Genomic DNA, 22,215 nt, shown 5'->3' with positions numbered 1-22,215 from the left:
GCGTTCCCTTTAATAAGTCGATTGAATTTGGATTAGTTAATCCGTTAGTAAAGACATATGCTTCTATAATTAATTACTCATAATTTGTTTATACATTTGGAAATTTTATACCTTACAGCTACCAAATTAACCAACTCAGACATTTTTTTTTATAAAAAAAAACCGTTATTTCATCTTCGAAAAGTAAAGTAAAAATGCTCAAATACTATAAAAGAAAATGTTCACGACACGAAACGGAACCAAATAATAATGTTAATGGACGAATAAAAATCCGAAAAGAAAAGCAAAGATAAAACGTAAGGACCTGTCCATGGAATTTCCACTATGCACAAACTGTCAATTTTAGAAGCAAAATTGTATAACTTGTCACAATTTGTACGACTATATTTAATATTTGGAAATTTGTCATTTGAGATAAGAATAGGTGACGTGTAAATAAGTAATTTTCGATCCATTTATTTTTCATTTCATAGAGAAATACAGTCAAAACGTGTGGGAAATATGGTCCCTTCCTAGAAATGACTTGTAGAACAAAAGCAACGTACGTAGGGAATAAACAAATTCAAGAAAAATAGACAAGTGCTGACCCACTAATTTAATTATAGAGTTGTTATCCACAAAGGATATGGTATGGCCCTTACAGCAAATTCAATTCATGTCCACTCATAATTTGCAACAATGACAAAAATGTGTAAAAGATGGATGAGTTTTTGTATGATGATAATTAGTACTTAAATCCATTTATAATCATAGCTAAAAAGTTCAATTTCCAAAAACTGAATTATGACCTGACTTCATATTGCCCAGACCTGGTTAGAGCTCGAAATCCTTTATAAGGTCGTGTAGGTAGATTCTTGAAATCAAGTTTTTCTATTTTCAAACCTGAGAGTGCAACACCCATAATTTTGAATCCCACAAGAAATGTAGGGAATACATGAAGCCGCTCAACTCCTGTTTCCAACACTAATGTTCCAGTCATTGAAGGAGTTTTGTCTTTCGGCATCCGACCAATAGACCAAGTGCATGTCTGCACTAATAAATCAACATGTCAAGAAAAGTTTGCAGATTAAAGCCTCCTCTATCACATAATTCCAAATTGGAACCAGACTGAAAAAGATTTTACTTGAAAAAAAGTTTGACATCCATTTAAAAGTTCCTGTCATTTTACGGTAGGGATAGAACTGACTAGAGTAGAAAGTATCTTCATTCATTTACTTCTGATTAACTGCCAGACACAAGCATTAAGAGAAGGCACAAAGGAAGCAACTCTGTCGATAAGAGGAAGTACTACGTACCTTGTGGGAAAGGATGTTTACTGTTCCATAATTTGATGTAAGATCTGCAGATAAAACACGAGGGGGTAGTTGAAATTGAACGTTTATATCATCAATTGTCTTCCCAGGATCATTGCGTATCCCAACTAACAAGCTAATACGACATGTCCCTGAGTCTGAAGTAATTTGTGGCTTTACATATATAGGGGTGCTCTTCAACTTCTTTATTCTGCATGGCATAGTTTAGACTTTAGAGAGGGAGAAAAAAAGTTTAGACAAGATGAACGCAGCAAAGAAGTGAATTCTCTAATGCACTCCTACAGTGAACGCACGTGCTTGGTTTACAATTTGCCATTTCCTGTTTTTCATGTTTGGTGGATGCACATTGTAGTTTCAAAATCCGTACATAACCCCATCAACAATGGACCAACTGCCACTACTTGTGAATACATCTCATTAAATAGTGGTAATCGGAAAAAGACATGCCTTTCCTTCTGAAAATACAGTGCATTTATAAATAGTTCAGGTTTCGTTATGCATTTATTGACAGTTCAACTTTTGTTATTGGAAGGAGCAAGTTAGCAACATGAAATTTAGTCGGAGTTTCAATATTGATAAATATTTTCATTTCCTCAAAAAGGTAACTTTTTGCTGGGTTTCACCCTCCTTACCAAGCAAGGAAGGGGTTAATTTTATGGGTTCCAGTATCAGAGGGAATAAAGAGAAGATAACGCTATGATGTACAAGTACATACTAAATGTAAACAAAAGACTAGAGTACTTTTTACATAAAGTCAAAACCATCAAATTTTGAGCATGAGTAAAGGCAACTGCAATAGTTAACACCACAAACCTGTAGCTCATGAGCTTGAATTGTCCATCAGGAGGAACAAAAGACAGAATTTGGTTTGATTCCCATGGTCGTAGCCGAACACAAGGATGGAATCTGACATCATTCAAGATGGAAGTATTTGCAAATGAAAGGGTAAGATCAGGAAGTCCGGAAAGATGAGAATTCACTTGAACTTCACCACAGATCTCACATTTCACCAGAACCCCATCACTGAAAAGCATAAAACAATTAGAATGAGAAGCCTTTAGGTAATTGGCTATTCCTGTAAACCCTAGTTCAAGCATATAACAATTAAGAAAAAGATGCTCCAATGGTCAAGTGTATTCAAACTTAGAACCCCCTATGTAGAAAAGCAATCCATTATTCGGCAATATCGTAATCATCAGTGAAGAAGAAAATAAAATCAATTTGGTCACAGCAAAGAGAAGAATGTGGCATGGAAAAAGTCAGGACTTCTGGGCAGATTCCAGTATCCGCCTTAGGTGCAGTTTCATTGCCCATAAAAGATAAAGGAATGTGCCGCAAGTTAAATTCTTTGCAATATTTGTGTGTTTCATATGAAGAGAAGTTTGTTCAGAAAAGCAATTAAGAAACTCTTATTTGTCCTGCAAATATCACAGAACATACAAGAAATGGATTTCCTTTTCCTTCATTTTACTTCACGGCAGTCTTCAAGAAGTTCAGTTTCTAACAACTTTCTTGAAAATTCAGAGGAAGTCTTGGAATTCTTTTATATATATATATAATGGTCTAGGGGCTCACTTTTATAATCTAACAGATTGATAGAAAGGAAATGCTCATCGAAACAGTATAAGAAATGTCACTTATATACATTGACAAGCACACATATACACATGTGTATGCATACTATAGTACACTTCAATTCTAAAGCATGCTGCCGAATTCCCCTGAAGAAGCCATTTGCACTAGTGCACAAAAGCATGCCTTGTATGTGCCATGAAGCAGATCATAACTCTATGGCTCCCGCTGACTCCATATCGAAATAGTTTTAACTCTACGCATAATGGAGAATAGAATACTAAACTAGTTAAACATTTACTTTGATAGAACAAACATGACATTAAAGTTAATTTGATAGGTTAGATGAATTTGAACCCTCAAAAATGGTATAATATAATAATAGAAGAGTGTGGAACATTTTGAGATATTCCCTAGTAGAAAAATGTCATATAAATTGAAATAGTGGAAAGAGTTCATAGGTAACATAGAAAGAAAAAAGTGTACCTTCAAAATTAACATGTGCCAGCTTTCACACTATCCTTTTAAGATCACACTTTGGTTCTTGAAATCTTAACCTCTAGATGTTTTTATGTGAGATTTTAACCTCTAGGGTATACCCGATATTGCTTCAAAGTAGCATATCATTATGTTTACCCTTCACCTTTTGTGATACAATGGGTTACATCATGTCAAACTAAAAAGTTTGATGATAAATATAAGATTTTAAATATATTAATAGAGAGATTCTCACATACTGAGAAATAACGAGCTGCAATGGAGGTTAAGTGATAGTAAGATATAAACCTATTTATAGTTGCATCCATTTCTTCAACTAAATCAACATAAACTTCATTGCTTGAATGCTTCAGTTCTGTTTTTCTCCAAGGAACACAAGATCCTGTTGCACCTGGAAGTGTGTTGCTCATGTTGGAAGTGTTACCAGTGACAACACTCAATACTTTGCTTATGATATTTGGAGGAGCTATCATTTCCCTTAGTATATTTGGTTCTGTAGTAAGAGGGAAACCATTGTCTATCATCTCATCCAAAAGCTGCACATCAAACAAATGTTAAGGCCATAGTCAATTTGAAGTCCACCAGAATCTAATTAGTGTGTCGAAGGAAATTTAACAAGACAGTTTGGGAGGAAAATCTTCGTCATTCTGTGTCCACAGAAATTTTAGTTCTCTCTACTTTGGCTGAAGTTCTTAGAAGAAACCTAAACCCAACAGCTGTTTAGAGTTCTGCTCCATGGCAATTTTTTATTAAGCTATTCTTTGAAGTCTTAAGGAACTAGCAGATATTTCAAGCTTCAGTAAATGGAACATCTCACAGCAGGTAGGGCCATCATAGCTCATAGGGGGATTTGGAAGGAAAGAAAAGCCAATTTTTTGCAGTGTTCAGCATGTTAGTGACCTAGTGTATTTGGCCTAAAGAGATGAGCGAGCATTTTAGGATCTTTACAAGCCAGAATTTGGCGGGGGGTTTCTAGAGTCACAAGAGTAGAACTACCTCTTTTGTGCATCAATAAATATCATGGTAGCAGGCTCTACAGTTGCACTGATAGTTGGTCAACTGGTGATTTCGGCCAAAAGCAACAAGTTTTGGGGTGGTTAAAACTAAAAATTAATACAAAAACTGTACAGAAACGTGTAGTATAGGTTAACAGACAAAATTTGTGATTGCACTATAGCATGTGAATAAAAGGGAGTTGAGAAATTCAACCAAATCACTCTATATAATCTGACCGTACATTGTGATGGAACTGAAAGTACAGCCTGTTTAACAACTTCTTAGTTTGATGGTTTTTAAAAGCTTCAACTTAGCCTGGTTAGCATCATTCCAAGCTTCCTAACAAAATTCCTTTTTTTTTTTTGGGGTAAGAAAAGTATCCTAAGTCCTAACAAAATATATTTTGCACAAACAATTCCAAAAAAAGAGCTTGAAGATGTCAAATACCTCATATACAATCACAAAATTATCCTTAATCAAATCTTCATTCAACCCTCCAAGATATTCTGACAGGACATCAGCTACTCTGCACAAGAACTAGAAATTAAATGGTCAAATTATCAATAAAGCCCTTATTTGCAGAGATGATACAGAGTTTCAAAGTTATAAGCAAAGTGTAGTAGCCTCCCTATGTTCACCTAGCAGCAAAAAGACTACAATAGCTAGAACTAGAACTTTGACATATCAATTCAATGAATCAGTTAGCAGTAAAATCATAACTGCCAACCCTTCGGGGTGGCCCAGTGGTTTGGGCTTGGGACTTCCAAGTTGGAGGTCTCAAGTTCGAAACCCCTTGCCAGCGAAAGCAAGGGGTTTGCCTTCTGGGTCGAGCTCGTCGCACCGGGCTTGCCTAGTGCGGATTACCTCTCTTATGTGGTTTGCGAGCTATTGCATAGGAGAGGGGATTTTACCCTATGCGCACCCAAAGGGTAGCGGCTGCGGGCTTCCCTTGTCATAAAAATAAAATAAAAAAATCATACATGCCAGATGCAAGGACTTCCAATAGTATGACTGGACTCTTACAGATCTAATCCATTTAACCAAGAAGAAAAGCCCACAAAGCCGACAAAACATGGCAGAGGAATGGACGAAATAACTTATCAAAAGAAAAACTTAGAAAACAAGAATCTCTATGATGCCAGATTTTATCAAATACAAAGGGCATACCTACTATGGCGACAGCAAATATACGGTTGTATTGAACTCTACTACGACAAACACGTCTAACATACATTTATTAATTGTGGATGAAGGGGCTCTACCATAATTTGTTTGCCTTTTGATAACCAATTACTATAATATACTAGTGTAAATTAGCTTGAGAGTCGCACACTAAAGGGTCCTTCTCTTCTGGAAACCCAAAAATCCCCTGTGAGTTAGCTGGTCCAATTCCGGTTAGCTCACAGGTCAAAACTGGGGGAGTATCTGCCATACTATTCTACTTCCACTTACATACCATGCTCCTATTTTTTTGATGACCGACATACCATGCTCATATTCAGTGGCTCGGTTCAAACTCACATCCAAGTTGCATCCTTCTAACTGAACCAAAGCCCTAGGGCCAAAGATGCCATGTTTTTGTCTCAAATCCTTCAATATCCTCTGGACATACTAATCAAATAGAAAACTTTCACGGTATGCTAGGATGCTCAAATTTTAAACTGATAAGAATTACAAGAGGCATCACCATTTAGCCATCCAACCACCATGCTACTAACCTCTCTTAACATATTCTGGTCAGGTGTTTAATAGTTCCAAGACAATTCCATTAAACCCATCTTGTGTCATAATCTTATTTAAGAAGAAATTAATCCAGCAGCAACAACATAAAATAACCAAGTGTATTACCTCAATTGCCATTAAAGGTGGCATTTCTACTTGGGTGCAAGCCAAGAAGGTAACTCCTTCACGATAAACTTGGAAAAGGTAATGCGTTGGTGAAGCAATCACCGGTAAATGCTGCAACAAGCCAAAACTTTTTTCAAGATAAATAGAACAAAAGTTTCAAACTTGATCAAGCCAAAAAACAATTATATGTAAATTCAAGATCAAGGATCTTGATTTCTCTATACAGTGAGTTTTTAGCAACTTTAATTATAACATTGGAACAAATTGCTCTTATGCCCCTACCTTGAAGGAATCACCTTGAGCAATTGACTGATCCCAAAACCAGGAACATATTGCCCTATCAACCCAGTGTCCAGTAAGCTGTTTTTCCAGCATTACCTCCCTACAGAGACATTGAATTACACAGATCTTTAGTAACAAACTTCAAATCAAATACCAAGTGATTCAATATCCCAATAAATACAAATTAAAAGGCAAAGAACCCCTTTTTCGAGTACGATAAATATGAATTTGACGGAAATTAAGAAGAAGAAGAAGGAGGGAAGGATACCCAGAATCGGAGAGAAGAAAAATGCATTGCAACATAACGTCGCTTTCTTTACTCTGAAATGGAGTAGGAACCAATTCACCTCTCTTCTCTCTCTCTCTCTCTCTCTTCNTGTCCAGTAAGCTGTTTTTCCAGCATTACCTCCCTACAGAGACATTGAATTACACAGATCTTTAGTAACAAACTTCAAATCAAATACCAAGTGATTCAATATCCCAATAAATACAAATTAAAAGGCAAAGAACCCCTTTTTCGAGTACGATGAATATGAATTTGACGGAAATTAAGAAGAAGAAGGAGGAGGGAAGGATACCCAGAATCGGAGAGAAGAAAAATGCATTGCAACATAACGTTGCTTTCTTTACTCTGAAATGGAGTAGGAACAATTCACCTCTCTTCTCTCTCTCTCTCTTCCTATATCTATCAATTAAATAAAAAATTAAAAGGTTTAGTATGGAAAAAGAAAAATTAAGAAAATGACAAAAAAGGTCCTTTATTGTTTGTTAATATATCAAAATAATCCCTTATGTATCAATACAACAGTTTTGGTCCTGTAAGTTTATCAAAAGTTTGCACTTTAGGGATGTTAAATTAGGTTTAAAAGTTAATTCATTCAAAAGTTAGCTCAAAGGGGAGGGTTGCTCAAATCTTATTAGGAGTCGATTCCATCTCATTAAGCATCAGTGTGATGTTTTTGACATTTCTTTAGCAAATCATAATTGTATTTATAAAACTATCCATATTTTGTCTTAATTTAATAGTTAACATTGTGTGTATGTTCTATGTATTATTTGATGAAAATTTTAAAAATTGTAGATCCTTCATAATATTACGGTAAGTGTTGAGCTATTATTGTTATTGAATTTTAAATTCAAAATGATGTTATGTTTGTCAAGGCTTTTTCGCAATTTAATTTGTTTTATCAAAAGTTGATATAGATTATGAACATCTAATCAACGAGTTATTTACTAATTTTACATTATGATTCTAAAAACGAAGCAATAGAAAAAGATGATGATAAAATATTTTATTTTTTTATCATGATTAAAACCTTATTTGTATCATGAGCTCTTTTTCTTTTTCCCATCGAAAAAAAAAACACTTGTTTTTACGGTATATAATATAAAATAATTATTATTTCAGCTAAATTGTTTATAGACTGTTTTGTCTATATATCTTCAACGAACTCGATATCGGCTGCGTGCACCGTCTAATCTTAATTAACCACTCACGACAAATATAGTTATTATAGGATCGGAACTAAGTAGAACAACACATAACTACAAAACCTTAATATAGTTATTAGTTGAAAAAACAAATTGTAGTAATACCATTTATATTAATGACATGTGTCAATGTACAAAGAAATACACGTAGCATAGCATGTGGCATCGCTCTCCGACACGTGTCTGTCTACCATCACAATATTACTATTAGTTAACTCTCAACGCTATCCGTTACAAGTTTTTTGGTCGGTTAAACATTTCCGTATGACAGTATCTCACTCACTCTCCATGCAACCGCGTTCCATGCATGTACTACTACTATATATATGTTGACACAAATTAACCATTTTGTTATTACAAAAACAAAAAGATATATAAAATGGCTCCAGAACTTGAAAGTGGAACAAAAAAGGCTACGGATATAGAATTAGGGAGGGCTTATGTGACTTTCTTAGCAGGTAATGGTTATTATGTGAAAGGTGTGGTTGGTTTAGCAAAGGGATTGATAAAAGCTAAATCTATGTATCCTTTGGTTGTGGCAATTTTGCCCGATGTGCCTGAGGAACACAGGATGATATTGACGAGGCACGGTTGCATAGTGAAGGAGATAGAGCCACTAGCTCCTTCATTGCAATCGTCCGATAAGTATGCACGATCTTATTACGTGCTCAACTACTCCAAACTTCGGATTTGGCAGGTAAAGTAATAAATAAATTACTATAATTGCAATGTTTTTTTATCGATGATTGATCGTTTTTTGGTATTGAATTGCAGTTTGTGGAGTACAGTAAGATGGTGTACTTGGATGGAGACATGCAAGTTTTCGAGAACATAGACCATCTATTCGAGCTGCCTGATAAGTATTTATATGCGGTGGCGGACTGCATATGCGATATGTATGGGGAGCCATGTGCTGAGGTTCTGCCGTGGCCCAAAGAGATGGGGCCAAGGCCGTCTGTTTACTTCAACGCAGGCATGTTTGTCTTTCAGCCAAATCTCTCCATCTATGTTCGTCTCTTGAACACACTCAAAGTTACCCCACCCACCCAATTTGCTGAGCAGGTATGTGTGTATATGAAGTTATGTTTCTATACGGACGGATTAAATCTTGTTAACAAAAAAGATCTGGTAACTTGAAGAACAGAGTAAACAACCTGTTATATCTGGTTATAGTACATCGAAAACATGATAGAGTTCAACTTCTATAAAATGATGGTTCAAGCAAGATATGTTTTTTTTTCATCACTTCAACAGCTATATATAGTCCCAACCGTTTCCTTTTTGTAGGACTTTCTGAACATGTACTTTAAAGACAAGTACAAGCCAATTCCTTACACATACAATCTGTTGCTGGCCATGCTATGGCGCCACCCAGAGAAAATCGAGGTGAACAAGGCGAAAGCGGTTCACTACTGTTCTCCAGGGGCTAAGCCGTGGAAATACACTGGGAAGGAAGAACACATGGATCGAGAGGATATCAAAATGCTAGTGACGAAATGGTGGGACATTTATAATGACACCACACTGGATCACAAGGTGCAGGGTTCTACAGTTGAAGCTAACAGATTAAGGGAAGCAGCCTTTTCGGATTCGAATATAAGTGCTCTATATATTACTAGCCCATCAGCTGCTTAGCTATATAGCTATATATATGACTGGCAATGATCAACTCTTGATGTTATTAGTTGTGGAGGGATACTGCCACTTGTTTATTTTTTTTTGGCAGGTTTAGTTTGGTGGTCCAATAAGTGAAAGTTTCTGTATTATTTGCAACCTATATAGTGTGTTTGAATCTTAGTGATAATTATGTACTCTGTGAACAGATGTTGGAAATTATACATACTCATGGTGTCTTTCAATCTTCTTTCCTTTTGAGTTTAAACTTCTGTACCACCGCAGCAGCCAGCTAATGAGCTTCAACAGTAGAACCAACTATAGAGATACTAGGATATTCAGGTAAGATGAAATTCACCTCTAGGCCTACCATAGAAATATGGAGCCATGACAAGTTGGTGATTGTGCACAAAAAATGTTATTTGGGGTGGTTCTCAAAATTAATCTTACAAGCCATTATCTCGAAACAACAAAGAAAAATCATATTCCAGATGCATAACCGAACCTGTCAACGAAACTTCCCAAATTATAGATCAGTCAACAACTTATGGCATATGAACTTGAGAAGCTCATCTCCCTAACAAAGCAACACGATCTTTCTGAACTGCCTGTGATAAATTTATGTCAAAGAGCTCACACCGAATTGGCATTTCCATTTCATAGAAAGGGTTCTTCAAGACGTAATCAGTGTATAATTCATAGATATACTTCAAGAGGGACTCCATATGTAGAGCTCCAGGCTCACAGACCACAAAGAATTTTGTTCCTGTTAAGTAAATCAATCAAATCCTTTAGCTGGTTGGAGTGTAACCTGAATTGACAGCAGTGACTGAAGGGAAAAAGATTAAGAAATAAGATGTAAGATTGAATATCAAGTTAAATGTTCCATGGCACTCTCAACTCAGAGGCACTAAAACATTCGACCAGTCTGTCAAATATTTACCAAGTGGCTTCCCATGCATTATTGATTAGTCTTCCATCATTTCCGTTGACTTATTACACAAGTGAACAGCTTCCATTGTTTCTTAAAAAATGAGCAAACAGCTGCCATCTTTACCAAATATGTTTTCCTGTTTTCAAATATTTCACTTCATTTCAACTTAGTATTATCCAAGGGAAAAACTTATTTCTCTGAGGTATGGTTTCAACACAAAAATACAAGGAGAATATCATCTATACAAGTTAAGATATTAGCTATGTTGTCTTCTTTGGATATTTGTTGTGGACTTGTGGTCTATCTAGGAAACAGGGAAAGAATGAGTTCATGAAAATGTAGTCTATTCTTTTTCTTGATCTGTCCAACTTCAACAGATCATTCTTTGGCCTATTAGCCTTGAAGCAAACAACTTCAACAAGGCTATGAAAATTGAATCGGCATCATGTGCAAGCCACAACTCATTATAAAACAGATCAAGCAGCTTCTTTGAGCCTAATTAGTCAACACTATTTTTCATTATAGAACGAATATTATTAGCCTATAACTTATAGGCTATAACCAATCAAAAAAGAAGAATACTATTAGCCTATATTTTTTTCATCGTTACTATTAGCCTGTATTTTGTGACTTTTGTCTGCCCTTTCACTTGTGATGCCCATTGGTCTTGTGTATGTAGAAAGAACTTTAACAGATTCAGCAAATCTCTTAACCAGTAGTATCAAGATAGAAACTAGGAGTCAGCATCCTTTAACAAAGCTCCAGAGGAAATAGAAATAATTACCCAAGTTAGATTCTTAAACATCCATGAGTGTACTTAGATTTGAAGAACAATTCAGTATAAACACTGATATACATAGGAATAGGCAATCATATAGGGCCACCATTCAAATGCACACTGGAACAAATAAAAGAACACAAATTCTTTCTGACTAAGTTATGCCAAATATTCGGGGATCACCACATGCCTTTAGAAGTTTCTTTTGTCCAAAACTTACATGATGTTTCCCGTATATACATGGGAGCTGTTTTGTGCAACAAGAGACTGTGTAGATTCTCTTTAATAAGTCCTTTTAATGTTTTTGCCAAGTTTAGTTTCATCTATCATTTAATCTCAAATGTCTTGAAGTTGCCACACTGGTGCATAAAATCTCAAGAAGCTGTTATGAGATCCTGATCGATTACACTAAGATTGTTAGCGCACATCACATCAGTGCTGAGATGATCTAAGCCCTCCATACCCAGTCTGACAGAAACGTTTAGATTCTAATTGATTTTCATCCTCTAGTCTCTTAAACCATATTTCTAGCTTTTCTGAATAGAGAACTGGAGATTTCTTTGTTGCACGATTTAAATTGGAGGGTAATTAAATAAATAAAAATAACTGAAATGGAGAAGAGATGCATGAGCCACTTAAAGATGCTGCACCATATTTCCTGACATCGAAGTCGCATACAGAACAACTTCAGCAGGAAATCATTATTCATATTGAGCTACTTGATTGAGCCTAAAGTACCATTTAGGTTACATTTTCCCCCTTTCCAGCATATGGACTAAATTCTTATAACTTTTGGGCCAAAGATTTAAGATTTAAGTTTGTAACCTTGTTGCTACTGAGTAAGCTTTAGTTCCATTCAAGCTTATAGGTATAAAACATTTATAACTACAATTTACAACACAACATACATGATAAAAGATGTCAAAAACTAAAGCTGATAAAAATCTCAAAAAGAAAAGATGCTTCTCAAAAATAAATCAGATAAAGACAAAATGGTGGAGATGTAAGAATTACCGGTAAGAGATTGGAAGCAATGGAGATCAAACGTATCAGCTTGAAGGAGTTCGATACCAGCACAGCCATTAACCGGGGACAACTGCTGAGAGATAGCGTGCATAGAATGCCACAGACTAGCCAATCTCAAACTATCATTTGTGTCCATTTTTCCAGCAGAACCATAATCCTAAGGAATCTTACACACCCATTAAAACCACAAATAAGAACAAAATAAAACGACCTAAGCTGAAAAGTGTTGAAATTTGAATGCACCTTGCAGAAGATAAGCCCTCCTGATTTATTGATGACGTAAAGGCTGTAAATAGCTGCCATTTATATTGAATCCTTCTCTTTATTGATCTGAATGAATTCAATTTACAATTTTAGTTATTTTTTAGTATGTTTGACCAACATGAAGAAGAATTGCTTAAAAAGCTACCCTCCCTTGAAGAAATTACGATAGATGTAGTCAGGGACTTATCAGCTTCTCAGCATCGGTATCTAGATATTCAATCAGGTGATCTTTATAATACAAGCAGAGTAATTGAAGGCAAGAATCTTTTTTTTGATGACAAGGGAAACCCGCAGCCGCTACCCTTTGGGTGCGCACAGGGTAAAACCCCCGCTCCTATGCAATAGCTCGCAAACCACATAGGAGAGGTAACCCGCACTAGGCAAGCCCGGTGCGACAAGCTCGATCCAGAAGGCAAACCCCTTGCTTTCGCTGGCAAGGGGTTTCGAACTTGAGACCTCCAACATGGAAGTCCCAAGCCCAAACCACTGGGCCACCCCGAAGGGTAATTGAAGGCAAGAATCTTGATTTGCTGGCACAAGCAAAACTTAATCTGAACAAGAAACAATGNGAATCCTTCTCTTTATTGATCTGAATGAATTCAATTTACAATTTTAGTTATTTTTTAGTATGTTTGACCAACATGAAGAAGAATTGCTTAAAAAGCTACCCTCCCTTGAAGAAATTACGATAGATGTAGTCAGGGACTTATCAGCTTCTCAGCATCGGTATCTAGATATTCGATCAGGTGATCTTTATAATACAAGCAGAGTTATTGAAGGCAAGAATCTTGATTTGCTGGCACAAGCAGAACTTAATCTGAACAAGAAACAATGGGCAGTTGGATCTATTCTGCCTACAAAACTTGATCATATCTCAAATAGGAACGATATATGTTTGGAGTGGCTTAACAAACAACCTCCAAGCTCAGTACTTTATATATCTTTTGGAACAACAACATCATTTTCCGATAGAGAAATCAAGGAGCTCGCAATGGGATCATAACTAAGCAAACAGAAGTTCATATGGGTGTTGAGAGATGTCAATAGAGGAGATAACTTTACTGGGGAAGATAGAAGAGTAGAGCTTCCAAAAGGGTTTGAGGAGAGATTAAAAGATGTAGGCTTAGTGGTAAGAGAATGGGCACCACAACCAGAAATCTTGGCTCGTACGTCCAGAGGCGGTTCATGAGTCATTGTGGATGGAATTCTTGTATAAAGAGTATTACTATGGGAGAGCCTATAGCTGCTTGGCCTATGCAGTCTGACCAACCGAGAAATGGTTTCTGACGGAAATGTTGAAAATAGGCCTGATTGTGAGGGAGTGAGAGAAACGCGAGGAGCTAGTAAGTGCATCCACTATTGAGAACGTTGTGAGGAAATTGATGGCATCAGAAGAAGGTGATGTAATTAGGAGAAGGAGCAGAAGAAATGGGAGAAGCCTTACGGCGCTCCACAGAGAAAGGGGGTGCTTCTCAAATAGAGTTGGAATCTTTCATCACGCATATCACAAGATAGACTTGTTTTCACCAGAATTTTCAAGGATTTTGGTTACTTTTCATATTCATGTAAGTTAACCTGTCACTTATCTGGAACTTTTAAGTGAGATGATTGCTTTGTATCCCTCTCTTGACATATAACTATCCAGAATACAGGGTTTTATCCATATGTGCTTTATTAGACTGTTTTATCACAAAAGACTTTGTTTATAGATTCCTATGTCCTTTGAAAGGGTTTTTACGAAACAGTTTTGATACTTGTCCTCTACAACTTCTTAGGAACGCACATGGTCAAATTTTTAACCTATATGCTTTGAACTTGTGATATTGCTAGAATCCTTTTACATACATGTTGCAGAATTGCACCCTTTCTTTGAGGTAATATAATTTCTTAGACATATGAAGTAGAGTGTGTTACAAAATGTCAAAATCATATTGAAGAACCACACTTGATAAAATAAGGTACTCCATGAGACAAAAAAATGTATGTTTTCTGCTATTCTGTAATAATGGAGCATTACAAGATCATTTAAGAAAGTTTTGGCATGAACTTGTATGAACTGAAAACAGAAATTGCGAACAAGTATTCAAAGAACTTGAACTAGTCTTGGAGGTGTTATGTACTTCTTTCTGCACTGTTAACTTATGAGACTTATGTTATGATTACCAAATGGTTTCAAATGCTTAAATTTCTTGTCTTTCAATATATGAATTGGTTCGCCTACTGGATTAGGGTATAGATGTCATCACGACTTAGATAAAATGGGTTGTGATAAAGGTACATAACCAAAATTCAATAATCAAAAAATAATAGTACTATTAGGGATCGTTTGGTTGGGAACAAGTTATCCCAGGATTATCACTATGGTATAAATGGTGAGATAAGTTATCCCACACATGGCCACCAAAATTTTCTTGATCTGAATGAATTCAATTTTCTGAAAAACATACAAAGTATTGCACTGTATACCAATTTCCCAAAAGAACTACAACAAACCCAGTGAAAACCCATAAGTGGGGCATTTCTCAAAAGAAGAAAAAAAAACCTCTCTAGCAAGAGAAGATTACACTCATTTTTTCCTGGATACAAATAACACAAAAGAAAAAAAACCCAACAATGACAACAACTACCTACTATGCCTCTAACCCAAGTTAGTTGGTTTGTTACAAGACTCCTTAAAAGGCAAGAAAGAACATATACACATAAAAATAAAAATAAAACAGGAAAGAATTGTTACTGATCTATGATTTTAGAGAGTTGATCTAAGTTAGATTAAGTACACAAGATGGGGTGAAAAGATTTAAACCCTAGTTAGACTGGGAGAGATGAGACGAGTAAAAATAAGGGAGAGTATACCTGAATTCAGATGCAAAATCGGGTAGTCTGTAGGGAAGAAGAAGGGAAAAAAACGAAGAGAGAGCAAAACAATTTTGTAGAAAAGAGTTTGGGAAAAGGATATTAATAAAAATAAATAAGAAAAAGTTATTTATTAATGTATAAAAACAATTTTGTAGAAAAGAGTTTGGGAAAAGGATATTAATAAAAATAAATAAGAAAAAGTAATATATTAATGTATAAAAACAATTTTGTAGAAAAGAGTTTGGGAAAAGGATATTAATAAAAATAAATAAGAAAAAGTTATTTATTAATGTATAAAAACAATTTTGTAGAAAAGAGTTGGGAAAAGGATATTAATAAAAATAAATAAGAAAAAGTTATTTATTAATGTATAAAAAGTAATGCGGTGAACGTGGATCGAACACGTGACCTTCAGATCTTCAGTCTGACGCTCTCCCAACTGAGCTATCCCCGCTTCCTGACATGTTTAAGGCAACAAATTAATTAAATCAAAACGATAATTATATCTTATTTTATTTTATTTTTACTGGACAATGTTTCTCTTATTTGGTTAGTAATTGGGACGAGTTATTGGCCAAAATCATCCTTAAAGTATCATTTTTAGCATAAAATATTCTTTCAAATATTTAAAAATGAACAATTTTCATCCTTCTATTAGATATATTCAAAAAACTAAGAAATAAGAGTTGATAAAAGGTTTGGTTTTGTCATTTTTTTATAATTTGTTTTTAATCATAAGAGATTTAATTTTTATATCTAAGAAATTTGAAATAAATATTAAACTTTTTCAATTTGTAAGCGATTATAAGAGATCATTTTCACCTTTAGAAGAAGAAAATTAGATTTATTCGATTACATTGTTATTTTCTCACGTATATTATTTTGGTATAAATTCAAAGAGCAATGCAAAAATAAGAATAAAGGAAGCAATCCTGATTTTATGGAGTTTGTGGGAAGTCAGAAATAATTTATGTTGGAATAATAAATAAAATGTGTCTGCTATCACTTTGTACCGTGCGAAGAAAGAACTGGAGGAATGGAGAAGTGTCAATTCAAGAACCGAGATGATTGTTGCTGCTGCAAAAATGATTACTAAATGGGAGTGACCTCTGCTTAATACAATTAAATGTAACATTGATGCCCTCTTACGATATCAATAGCGGTTTGGCGGGAATAGATTTGATGCTACGTGATCACTTGGTCAATTTATTACTAGGAGAGTTTTATTTCATGGTCGTGTGGCTAGCCCGTTGTCAGGCGAGATCATAGGGTGTGTGAAACTCTTAATTGGCTAAAGAAACGGTTCAGTAGAATGAGATTGGTAGTGGAAAGTGATAAGCTACTTGTGAAGCAAGCTCTGGAAGAAAATTTGGTGAATTACTCTTATTTTGATTCTTCAATTTTTCGTAAAACTCTTATCAAAGAGTTACCTTTTCTTTCTTTGTCTGGCTGTTAAGAAATCAACGAATCAAATTGCTCATTGTCTTGCTAAAACATTTGTTTCTATGTCTGATTGAATGGAGTGGGATACTAACCCTCCATCTCTCATTATACTCATTTTTTATTTGAATTATACACGATGAAAGAACAATTTTTTAAAAAAGGAGTGGATTTATGATTTAAAAGTTATGAATTTCTATAATTATTTCAAATCAACAATGAATGACTAAATTTTATCGTCAATTTTTCATAAATATGTGATGAATTTCTTAATGTATATATATATATTATAAATTTTGAATCAACATAAAAAAAATTGAACCCATAATCTGACACTATAAATCTATAAAATCCTATATGGAGAATCAGTCTGTTCCTTTTTAGATGAAAATTTTCAAAATAAAAATTTATATACCTAAAAATTAGATAAAATAGTATAAATCTATAATCAACATTAAAATAAAAAAAAAGGTTTCCAACGGTGCAATTAAACGAAGACCATTGAATTTGTGTCGCCCGTCGGCGAGTTGCGAGTATGGTAGTTGGAAGGGAAAGTATATATACGTGGGAAATAAGCAAAGAACGTGGCCATGGCTGAATCCTTGCATAATTAATTACTACTATATTAACCTGTTCTAACAAGCTGAATTTTTACACTACTTCTCTACCGCATTTCATCGAACACTTGAGAGGTTATGGCGGTAAAGGAAGACAAAAAGCCATCAGTAGAGATCAACAATCTCAAATTCACCTACCCTGGTATTGATGGACATCCGCCTCCTGGATCTATCCCTTTAATAGATGATTTCAACCTTACCCTTTATCCTGGTGATCGATGCCTTCTTGTCGGATCTAATGGCGCAGGTTCTAATTCTATTTCTATTCCGCACATTGAAATTTTGAATTACTCTCTTTAGTATAATCAAGAATTCAAAAGGGGTTGCTTTAAACTTGTTACTCTTCCTGCTATCTCCAATTCCGAATTTTTAGGGTGCCTTTTGGCTTTGGTGTTGATGAAATTGTCTTTTTTTTAATGATGTTTCCACCATTTGATAAGATGCTAACCCAGGGTGGGTAATTGTATAATGTACAAGATAAGGTATAAGGATAGTGTTTTGGCATATTCTTTTTTAGTATTAAAGGTTGAGAACAATGTTTGGATGTCTATTGTAGTGAGCATATGGAGTTAGAGTTGTCATATTTCTACAGAAAAATGACTTGCCTTCATAAGGGAGAGGATGTCATCTTGCTGGAAAATTGTAGAAAACATAGTTAGCCAAACACCGTATAAACATTTTTTGCCCTACCAAAGGTACCCCTTAATAGGAGGTTTGATTGAGATCTGAGAGACATGTTCTTTTGATAGGGAAGACTACAATTCTGAAGATATTGGGAGGAAAGCATATGGTAGAACCAGACATGGTCAGAGTGCTTGGAAGATCTGCATTTCATGACACTGCTTTAACGGCTTCCGGAGACCTCAGTTATCTTGGTGGAGAGGTATCTCTTCTCTTGCTTTGCTCCTTCACTATCTTTTCATGGTTTATTATACTTTGAGGACTGTTCGCTTCTTTAGTTTGTTAATTGCATGTATTGGAACTTGGCATTGTCGTCTTATGTAACAATTGAATAAATTCCAGCAGAACTAAGTGCTCTTCTGTTATGTTTAACTAAGGTTATTTTCTTACTTAGTTGGAGTTCTATTTGGAATCAGCTTTAAAATTCAATCTCTCTAACATGGTTTCTCTCATTTATTCGTTGCTAGTTTCTACATGTAATATGGTACTTTTCAAGAAGATTTTAGTTATAGAAGTAATATGCTATAACAGTGCTAACATCTTGTTTACGCTTGATTAAACCTGTTTCCTGAAATGACAAACATGCCACATCTTTTAAATGAACTTGTGAATTCTGAAATTGATTATCAAAGTAGAAAACTAAGTTCTGTTGTGCTTTCTGTTTTGCAGTGGAGGAGAGAAGTTGCATTTGCTGGATTTGAGGTGCCTATCCAAATGGATGTTTCTGCTGAGAAAATGATTTTTGGGGTTCCAGGAACTGATCCACAAAGACGAGATGAACTAATTAAGGTACAGATAAAAATGAGCAATTGTTATCTGCGTGAAATTCAACAAAGTCCCATGGGAAACTCAAAAAGATTGTATCGTATATTCTGCTAGTGTTTTAAGGTAAACTGAAAGGTATAGACCATATGCTAAAGCCTGGAAAAACTATCTCTCTTTCTCTTCTTACTAATTTTCCAGGCTTAATCAGAATTCTGTCTCTCATGACAAGTAGGAGTGCTCTAACTTCGTACCATGATAAAAATTGCTAATGGGAATAAATAAATACACACAAACATGCACGACAAACTAAGGAAGGAAGTTTAGCCCTCTTAACTTTTTCGGGTGGGTGTTACCTTTTACAGTAATTTATCTTCGATAAAAGCTGATTGTGGTGAACTCATCTAATATGCAAACTACTAAATCAGCATATGTTAAAATTCTTAATCTTATGCTTATGAAGGTTCTTGGTATCGATCTGTCCTGGAGAATGCACAGATCATCTGATGGGCAAAGAAGAAGAGTGCAGATATGTATGGGTCTTCTGAAACCATTCAAGGTATATCTGTAAATACTTTCACCAAGTGAAAAGCATTACCTTTTAACTGTTACAAATTACTTGAAGACAATGTTGACACAAGATAGAACCCTGCTTGTCTAGGTACTACTTCTCGATGAGATAACAGTTGATCTGGATGTTCTTGCAAGGGCTGATCTTTTGAAATTTCTGATCAAAGAATGTGAAGAGCGAGGCGCTACAATAATTTATGCAACACACATTTTTGATGGTCTTGAGAACTGGCCTTCTCATTTAGTAAGAGCTGATTCTTACTTACCTCTTGCTTTATCTTTGGATCTTGAGATAAATACCTATTAGAAGGTCTGAGACAACCCAATTGAAGTATTTTGAGAAATTGAAAATCAGAATGTGCATAACCCAATATCATCATACTTACATTCCTTTTCAAGTTTGCATTTGTTCCTTTGAAGGATTCCTCGAAAAGTTAAGCGTTAGCTTCTTAAAAATTAACAAAGTGATGGTTAGAATAATTGTTTTATTTGCAGATATATGTGGCTCATGGGAAGCTGCAATTAGCAATGCCAATGGACAAGGTGAAGCAGATCAGCAATTTATCACTAATGGTAAGTTTCTGGTGTATTTAGAAAATGTAAAATCCAAAATAGAACCTCATTCAGGTTTTCTTTGAAATTCAAACACGTTTCCTCTCATACTCTTAGCTAGAGGTCCACATCGATAGATGATCTGATTTCATCTAATACCTGGACATTATTACTGAATCATATGATATATACCGTGGCAATTTTTCTCATTTTGACTTTGCATGGTCGTTCTACCTGGATATACAGAGGACAGTAGAGAGATGGCTGAGGAAAGAAAGGGACGAGGAGAGGAAACGAAGGAAAGAGAGGAAGGCAAAGGGCCTTCCGGAATATGAAAAACAAGTTGAAGGCACTCGAGTGGTAGGGGGAGATCCAGGTCGTGCTGCTGGTCGTCCATTAAACAATGGTTGGGCTGGTGGAACACTACATTCTACTATTGCTGGCGAAGAAAATTTTTTCTTAAGCTCAAACCGTGTTCTAAGATAAAGAGAACTGGTGCACACTTCTTTGGAACTGGTGTCAACGTACTTTACCATTTCATTCTTTCTGGTCAGATGACCATGAAACTAGGACTAATAAAATTTTAAATTTGTAGAATAGAATTATCTCTGTTCATTTGGTTTGTATACGTATCTCCTATTCTCTATATGTTCTTGTTGGTGTAATCTTACAAATTGAATAGGTTAAATTGTTGTAAACACATTGCGAGCCCAAATGTTTTTCCAAGTTGTGATTGAAGTTTCATGCTTTTATAGAACACCTGTTGTTAATTACGAAATTCCTGAGCAAGTCAACCAAAAGTTTGAATTATGGAGAAGAATGAAGAATGGGTATTGAGGATAATAAGTATAATTTAAGACAGAATATATATATACATATATTGCACAACTCATATAAAAGTAATGACGTAAGCGGGAGATTAGATTAGATTAGATTGTAGAGTCTAAATGCTGACAATTGGAAGTGTTTAGGAAGGTGTTGTGCCATTGCAAGAATCCTACCAAAGTGGAAGACAAACGTTATAAATGGGAGTGAAACAAGCTATTATATGATATATGAGGGTAAATATTAGGTCTTTGATGGCCAACAAATATACAAGAAGAGTACAACAACAAAAAAATGGGCCTGCATCGGATGATTTGATGTGTAAGTTGTAATTAGTGGTGGCAAATGGGCGGGTTAGGTAAAATATCGACGGGTTGAAAATCGGTCAACATAAAATGGGTAATAATTCAACCCACCCATATTTGATATGGGTAAAAATGAATTGGGTAAGAAATGGATTGGATAAAATACTAGTTTACCCATATTTTCATGAGTAAATAGTACTCTACTTAAGAATTCAACATGGAGAAAATATTTTTATCTTTTTTTAGATGAAAAATGTTGAAAATGCTTCATTTAGTTTTATTGTATCATAAAAGTAAAAAAAAAAATCCTATAACTTTTCAATATAAAATAAAATTATGTAATAACAAGGGGAAAATAGTTTTAATTTCAAAGTAAATGAATATTTGCATTTTAGGACTAAACATGCTTAATGCACTTTAAGCAATGTCAATACTAATACTTGATTTGCTTATTTTACACTATGTATTTATTATCCAATATGAAATTAAACAAATAAAAAAATATAATTATAAGTAACAAAAGAAATGTACATTTAAAATATATATTTTTAGAGGGCCAAAGACTTCACCTTTTCAATTATAGTGAAAAATAATTAGTTCTATAGAAGAACATAAAAGGCAAGAGAAATTACAATATTTTTAGTGATATCATGAATTTATAGTGAATAAAATTAGAAGCTTAACCCATTTGACAAATCCATACTTTACCCATATTTTACCCATGTAAAAAATCACTCACCCAACCCATTAAAGTATGGGCTCATTTTGCCATCACTAGTTGTAACGTACACCTTCAAGTGCATAAGTAATGTCATGTATTGAAGGTTCTAAATTGGAACAAAATTAAGGCTAAAATTGCGTCAATAATACAAGTCATACATTTACTCAGTATCGAACTAGTTCAGGTTGACAAGTAGATCAGACACTAGTAATAATTGGCAGTTAAGTGCTTGTTTAAGTTATATATCAGAGTAAAATTATCACAAGTCTG

At 34.9% G+C, this 22,215-nt stretch overlaps 4 protein-coding genes, 1 non-coding gene and 1 pseudogene across 6 annotated transcripts; 3 read left to right on the top strand and 3 right to left on the bottom strand.

The window, feature by feature from the left end:
* Positions 1-580: 580 nt before the first annotated feature.
* On the bottom strand, positions 581-7,194 carry LOC125866988 (AP-3 complex subunit mu). 2 transcript variants are annotated; one of them, XM_049547400.1, is made up of 8 exons: positions 7,088-7,194; positions 6,510-6,609; positions 6,228-6,338; positions 4,827-4,916; positions 3,672-3,919; positions 2,127-2,336; positions 1,296-1,503; positions 581-1,027 (listed from the first exon to the last, which is right to left on the bottom strand). In XM_049547400.1, exons 1-8 carry the CDS (start codon positions 7,120-7,122, stop codon positions 782-784), a joined length of 1,248 nt encoding a protein of 415 aa, XP_049403357.1. In that variant the 5' UTR covers positions 7,123-7,194; the 3' UTR covers positions 581-781. The 2 variants fall into 2 exon arrangements, with proteins under 2 accessions (XP_049403357.1, XP_049403349.1); XM_049547392.1 differs by lacking the exon at positions 7,088-7,194 and adding an exon at positions 6,778-6,881.
* A 1,164-nt stretch (positions 7,195-8,358) lies between these two features.
* Positions 8,359-9,832, top strand: LOC125867085 (galactinol synthase 1). Its single transcript, XM_049547508.1, has 3 exons — positions 8,359-8,697; positions 8,775-9,062; positions 9,288-9,832. The coding sequence occupies exons 1-3, from the start codon at positions 8,380-8,382 to the stop codon at positions 9,633-9,635; spliced, it is 954 nt and encodes a 317-aa protein (XP_049403465.1). The 5' UTR covers positions 8,359-8,379; the 3' UTR covers positions 9,636-9,832.
* Positions 9,833-10,180: 348 nt separating this feature from the next.
* LOC125867208 (uncharacterized) lies at positions 10,181-15,583 on the bottom strand. The gene is made up of 4 exons (XM_049547635.1): positions 15,470-15,583; positions 12,596-12,682; positions 12,341-12,509; positions 10,181-10,380 (listed from the first exon to the last, which is right to left on the bottom strand). Exons 2-4 carry the CDS (start codon positions 12,653-12,655, stop codon positions 10,184-10,186), a joined length of 426 nt encoding a protein of 141 aa, XP_049403592.1. The 5' UTR covers positions 12,656-12,682; positions 15,470-15,583; the 3' UTR covers positions 10,181-10,183.
* Positions 13,193-15,015, top strand: LOC125867093 (zeatin O-glucosyltransferase-like; annotated as a pseudogene).
* Positions 15,584-15,853: 270 nt separating the features above from the next.
* Positions 15,854-15,926, bottom strand: TRNAF-GAA (transfer RNA phenylalanine (anticodon GAA)). The gene has a single exon. It is a non-coding gene; the product is annotated as a tRNA-Phe (tRNA).
* A 1,492-nt stretch (positions 15,927-17,418) lies between these two features.
* On the top strand, positions 17,419-20,832 carry LOC125867055 (ABC transporter I family member 20). Its single transcript, XM_049547476.1, has 7 exons — positions 17,419-17,776; positions 18,279-18,412; positions 18,880-18,999; positions 19,436-19,531; positions 19,634-19,786; positions 20,038-20,115; positions 20,341-20,832. Exons 1-7 carry the CDS (start codon positions 17,608-17,610, stop codon positions 20,578-20,580), a joined length of 990 nt encoding a protein of 329 aa, XP_049403433.1. The 5' UTR covers positions 17,419-17,607; the 3' UTR covers positions 20,581-20,832.
* Positions 20,833-22,215: the final 1,383 nt, after the last annotated feature.

Source organism: Solanum stenotomum, chromosome 1, assembly GCF_019186545.1.
Source record: "Solanum stenotomum isolate F172 chromosome 1, ASM1918654v1, whole genome shotgun sequence".
Classification (NCBI taxonomy): Eukaryota; Viridiplantae; Streptophyta; class Magnoliopsida; order Solanales; family Solanaceae; genus Solanum; species Solanum stenotomum.
The sequence above is the reverse complement of the archived record's forward strand: the minus strand, read 5'-3'. Positions and strand labels throughout refer to the sequence as shown.

What these genes read in the sequence shown, in the direction of transcription:
- LOC125866988 (XM_049547400.1), bottom strand. Translation starts at nt 7,122, where the DNA reads ATGTTGCAATGCATTTTTCTTCTCTCCGATTCTGG. An exon ending in CACCTTTAATGGCAATTGAG is followed by an intron (nt 4,917 to 6,227) that starts GTAATACACTTG and finishes TTTAATTTCTAG; the next exon opens with TTCTTGTGCAGAGTAGCTGA. An exon ending in TAAACATCCTTTCCCACAAG is followed by an intron (nt 1,028 to 1,295) that starts GTACGTAGTACT and finishes TTATTAGTGCAG; the next exon opens with ACATGCACTTGGTCTATTGG.
- LOC125867085 (XM_049547508.1), top strand. Translation starts at nt 8,380, where the DNA reads ATGGCTCCAGAACTTGAAAGTGGAACAAAAAAGGCTACGGATATAGAA. An exon ending in CCAAACTTCGGATTTGGCAG is followed by an intron (nt 8,698 to 8,774) that starts GTAAAGTAATAA and finishes ATTGAATTGCAG; the next exon opens with TTTGTGGAGTACAGTAAGAT. An exon ending in CCACCCAATTTGCTGAGCAG is followed by an intron (nt 9,063 to 9,287) that starts GTATGTGTGTAT and finishes TCCTTTTTGTAG; the next exon opens with GACTTTCTGAACATGTACTT.
- LOC125867208 (XM_049547635.1), bottom strand. Translation starts at nt 12,655, where the DNA reads ATGGCAGCTATTTACAGCCTTTACGTCATCAATAAATCAGGAGGGCTT. An exon ending in GAGGGCTTATCTTCTGCAAG is followed by an intron (nt 12,510 to 12,595) that starts GTGCATTCAAAT and finishes AAGATTCCTTAG; the next exon opens with GATTATGGTTCTGCTGGAAA. An exon ending in TTGCTTCCAATCTCTTACCG is followed by an intron (nt 10,381 to 12,340) that starts GTAATTCTTACA and finishes TTTACTTAACAG; the next exon opens with GAACAAAATTCTTTGTGGTC.
- LOC125867055 (XM_049547476.1), top strand. Translation starts at nt 17,608, where the DNA reads ATGGCGGTAAAGGAAGACAAAAAGCCATCAGTAGAGATCAACAATCTC. An exon ending in GACGAGATGAACTAATTAAG is followed by an intron (nt 19,000 to 19,435) that starts GTACAGATAAAA and finishes ATGCTTATGAAG; the next exon opens with GTTCTTGGTATCGATCTGTC. An exon ending in AGAACTGGCCTTCTCATTTA is followed by an intron (nt 19,787 to 20,037) that starts GTAAGAGCTGAT and finishes TTTTATTTGCAG; the next exon opens with ATATATGTGGCTCATGGGAA.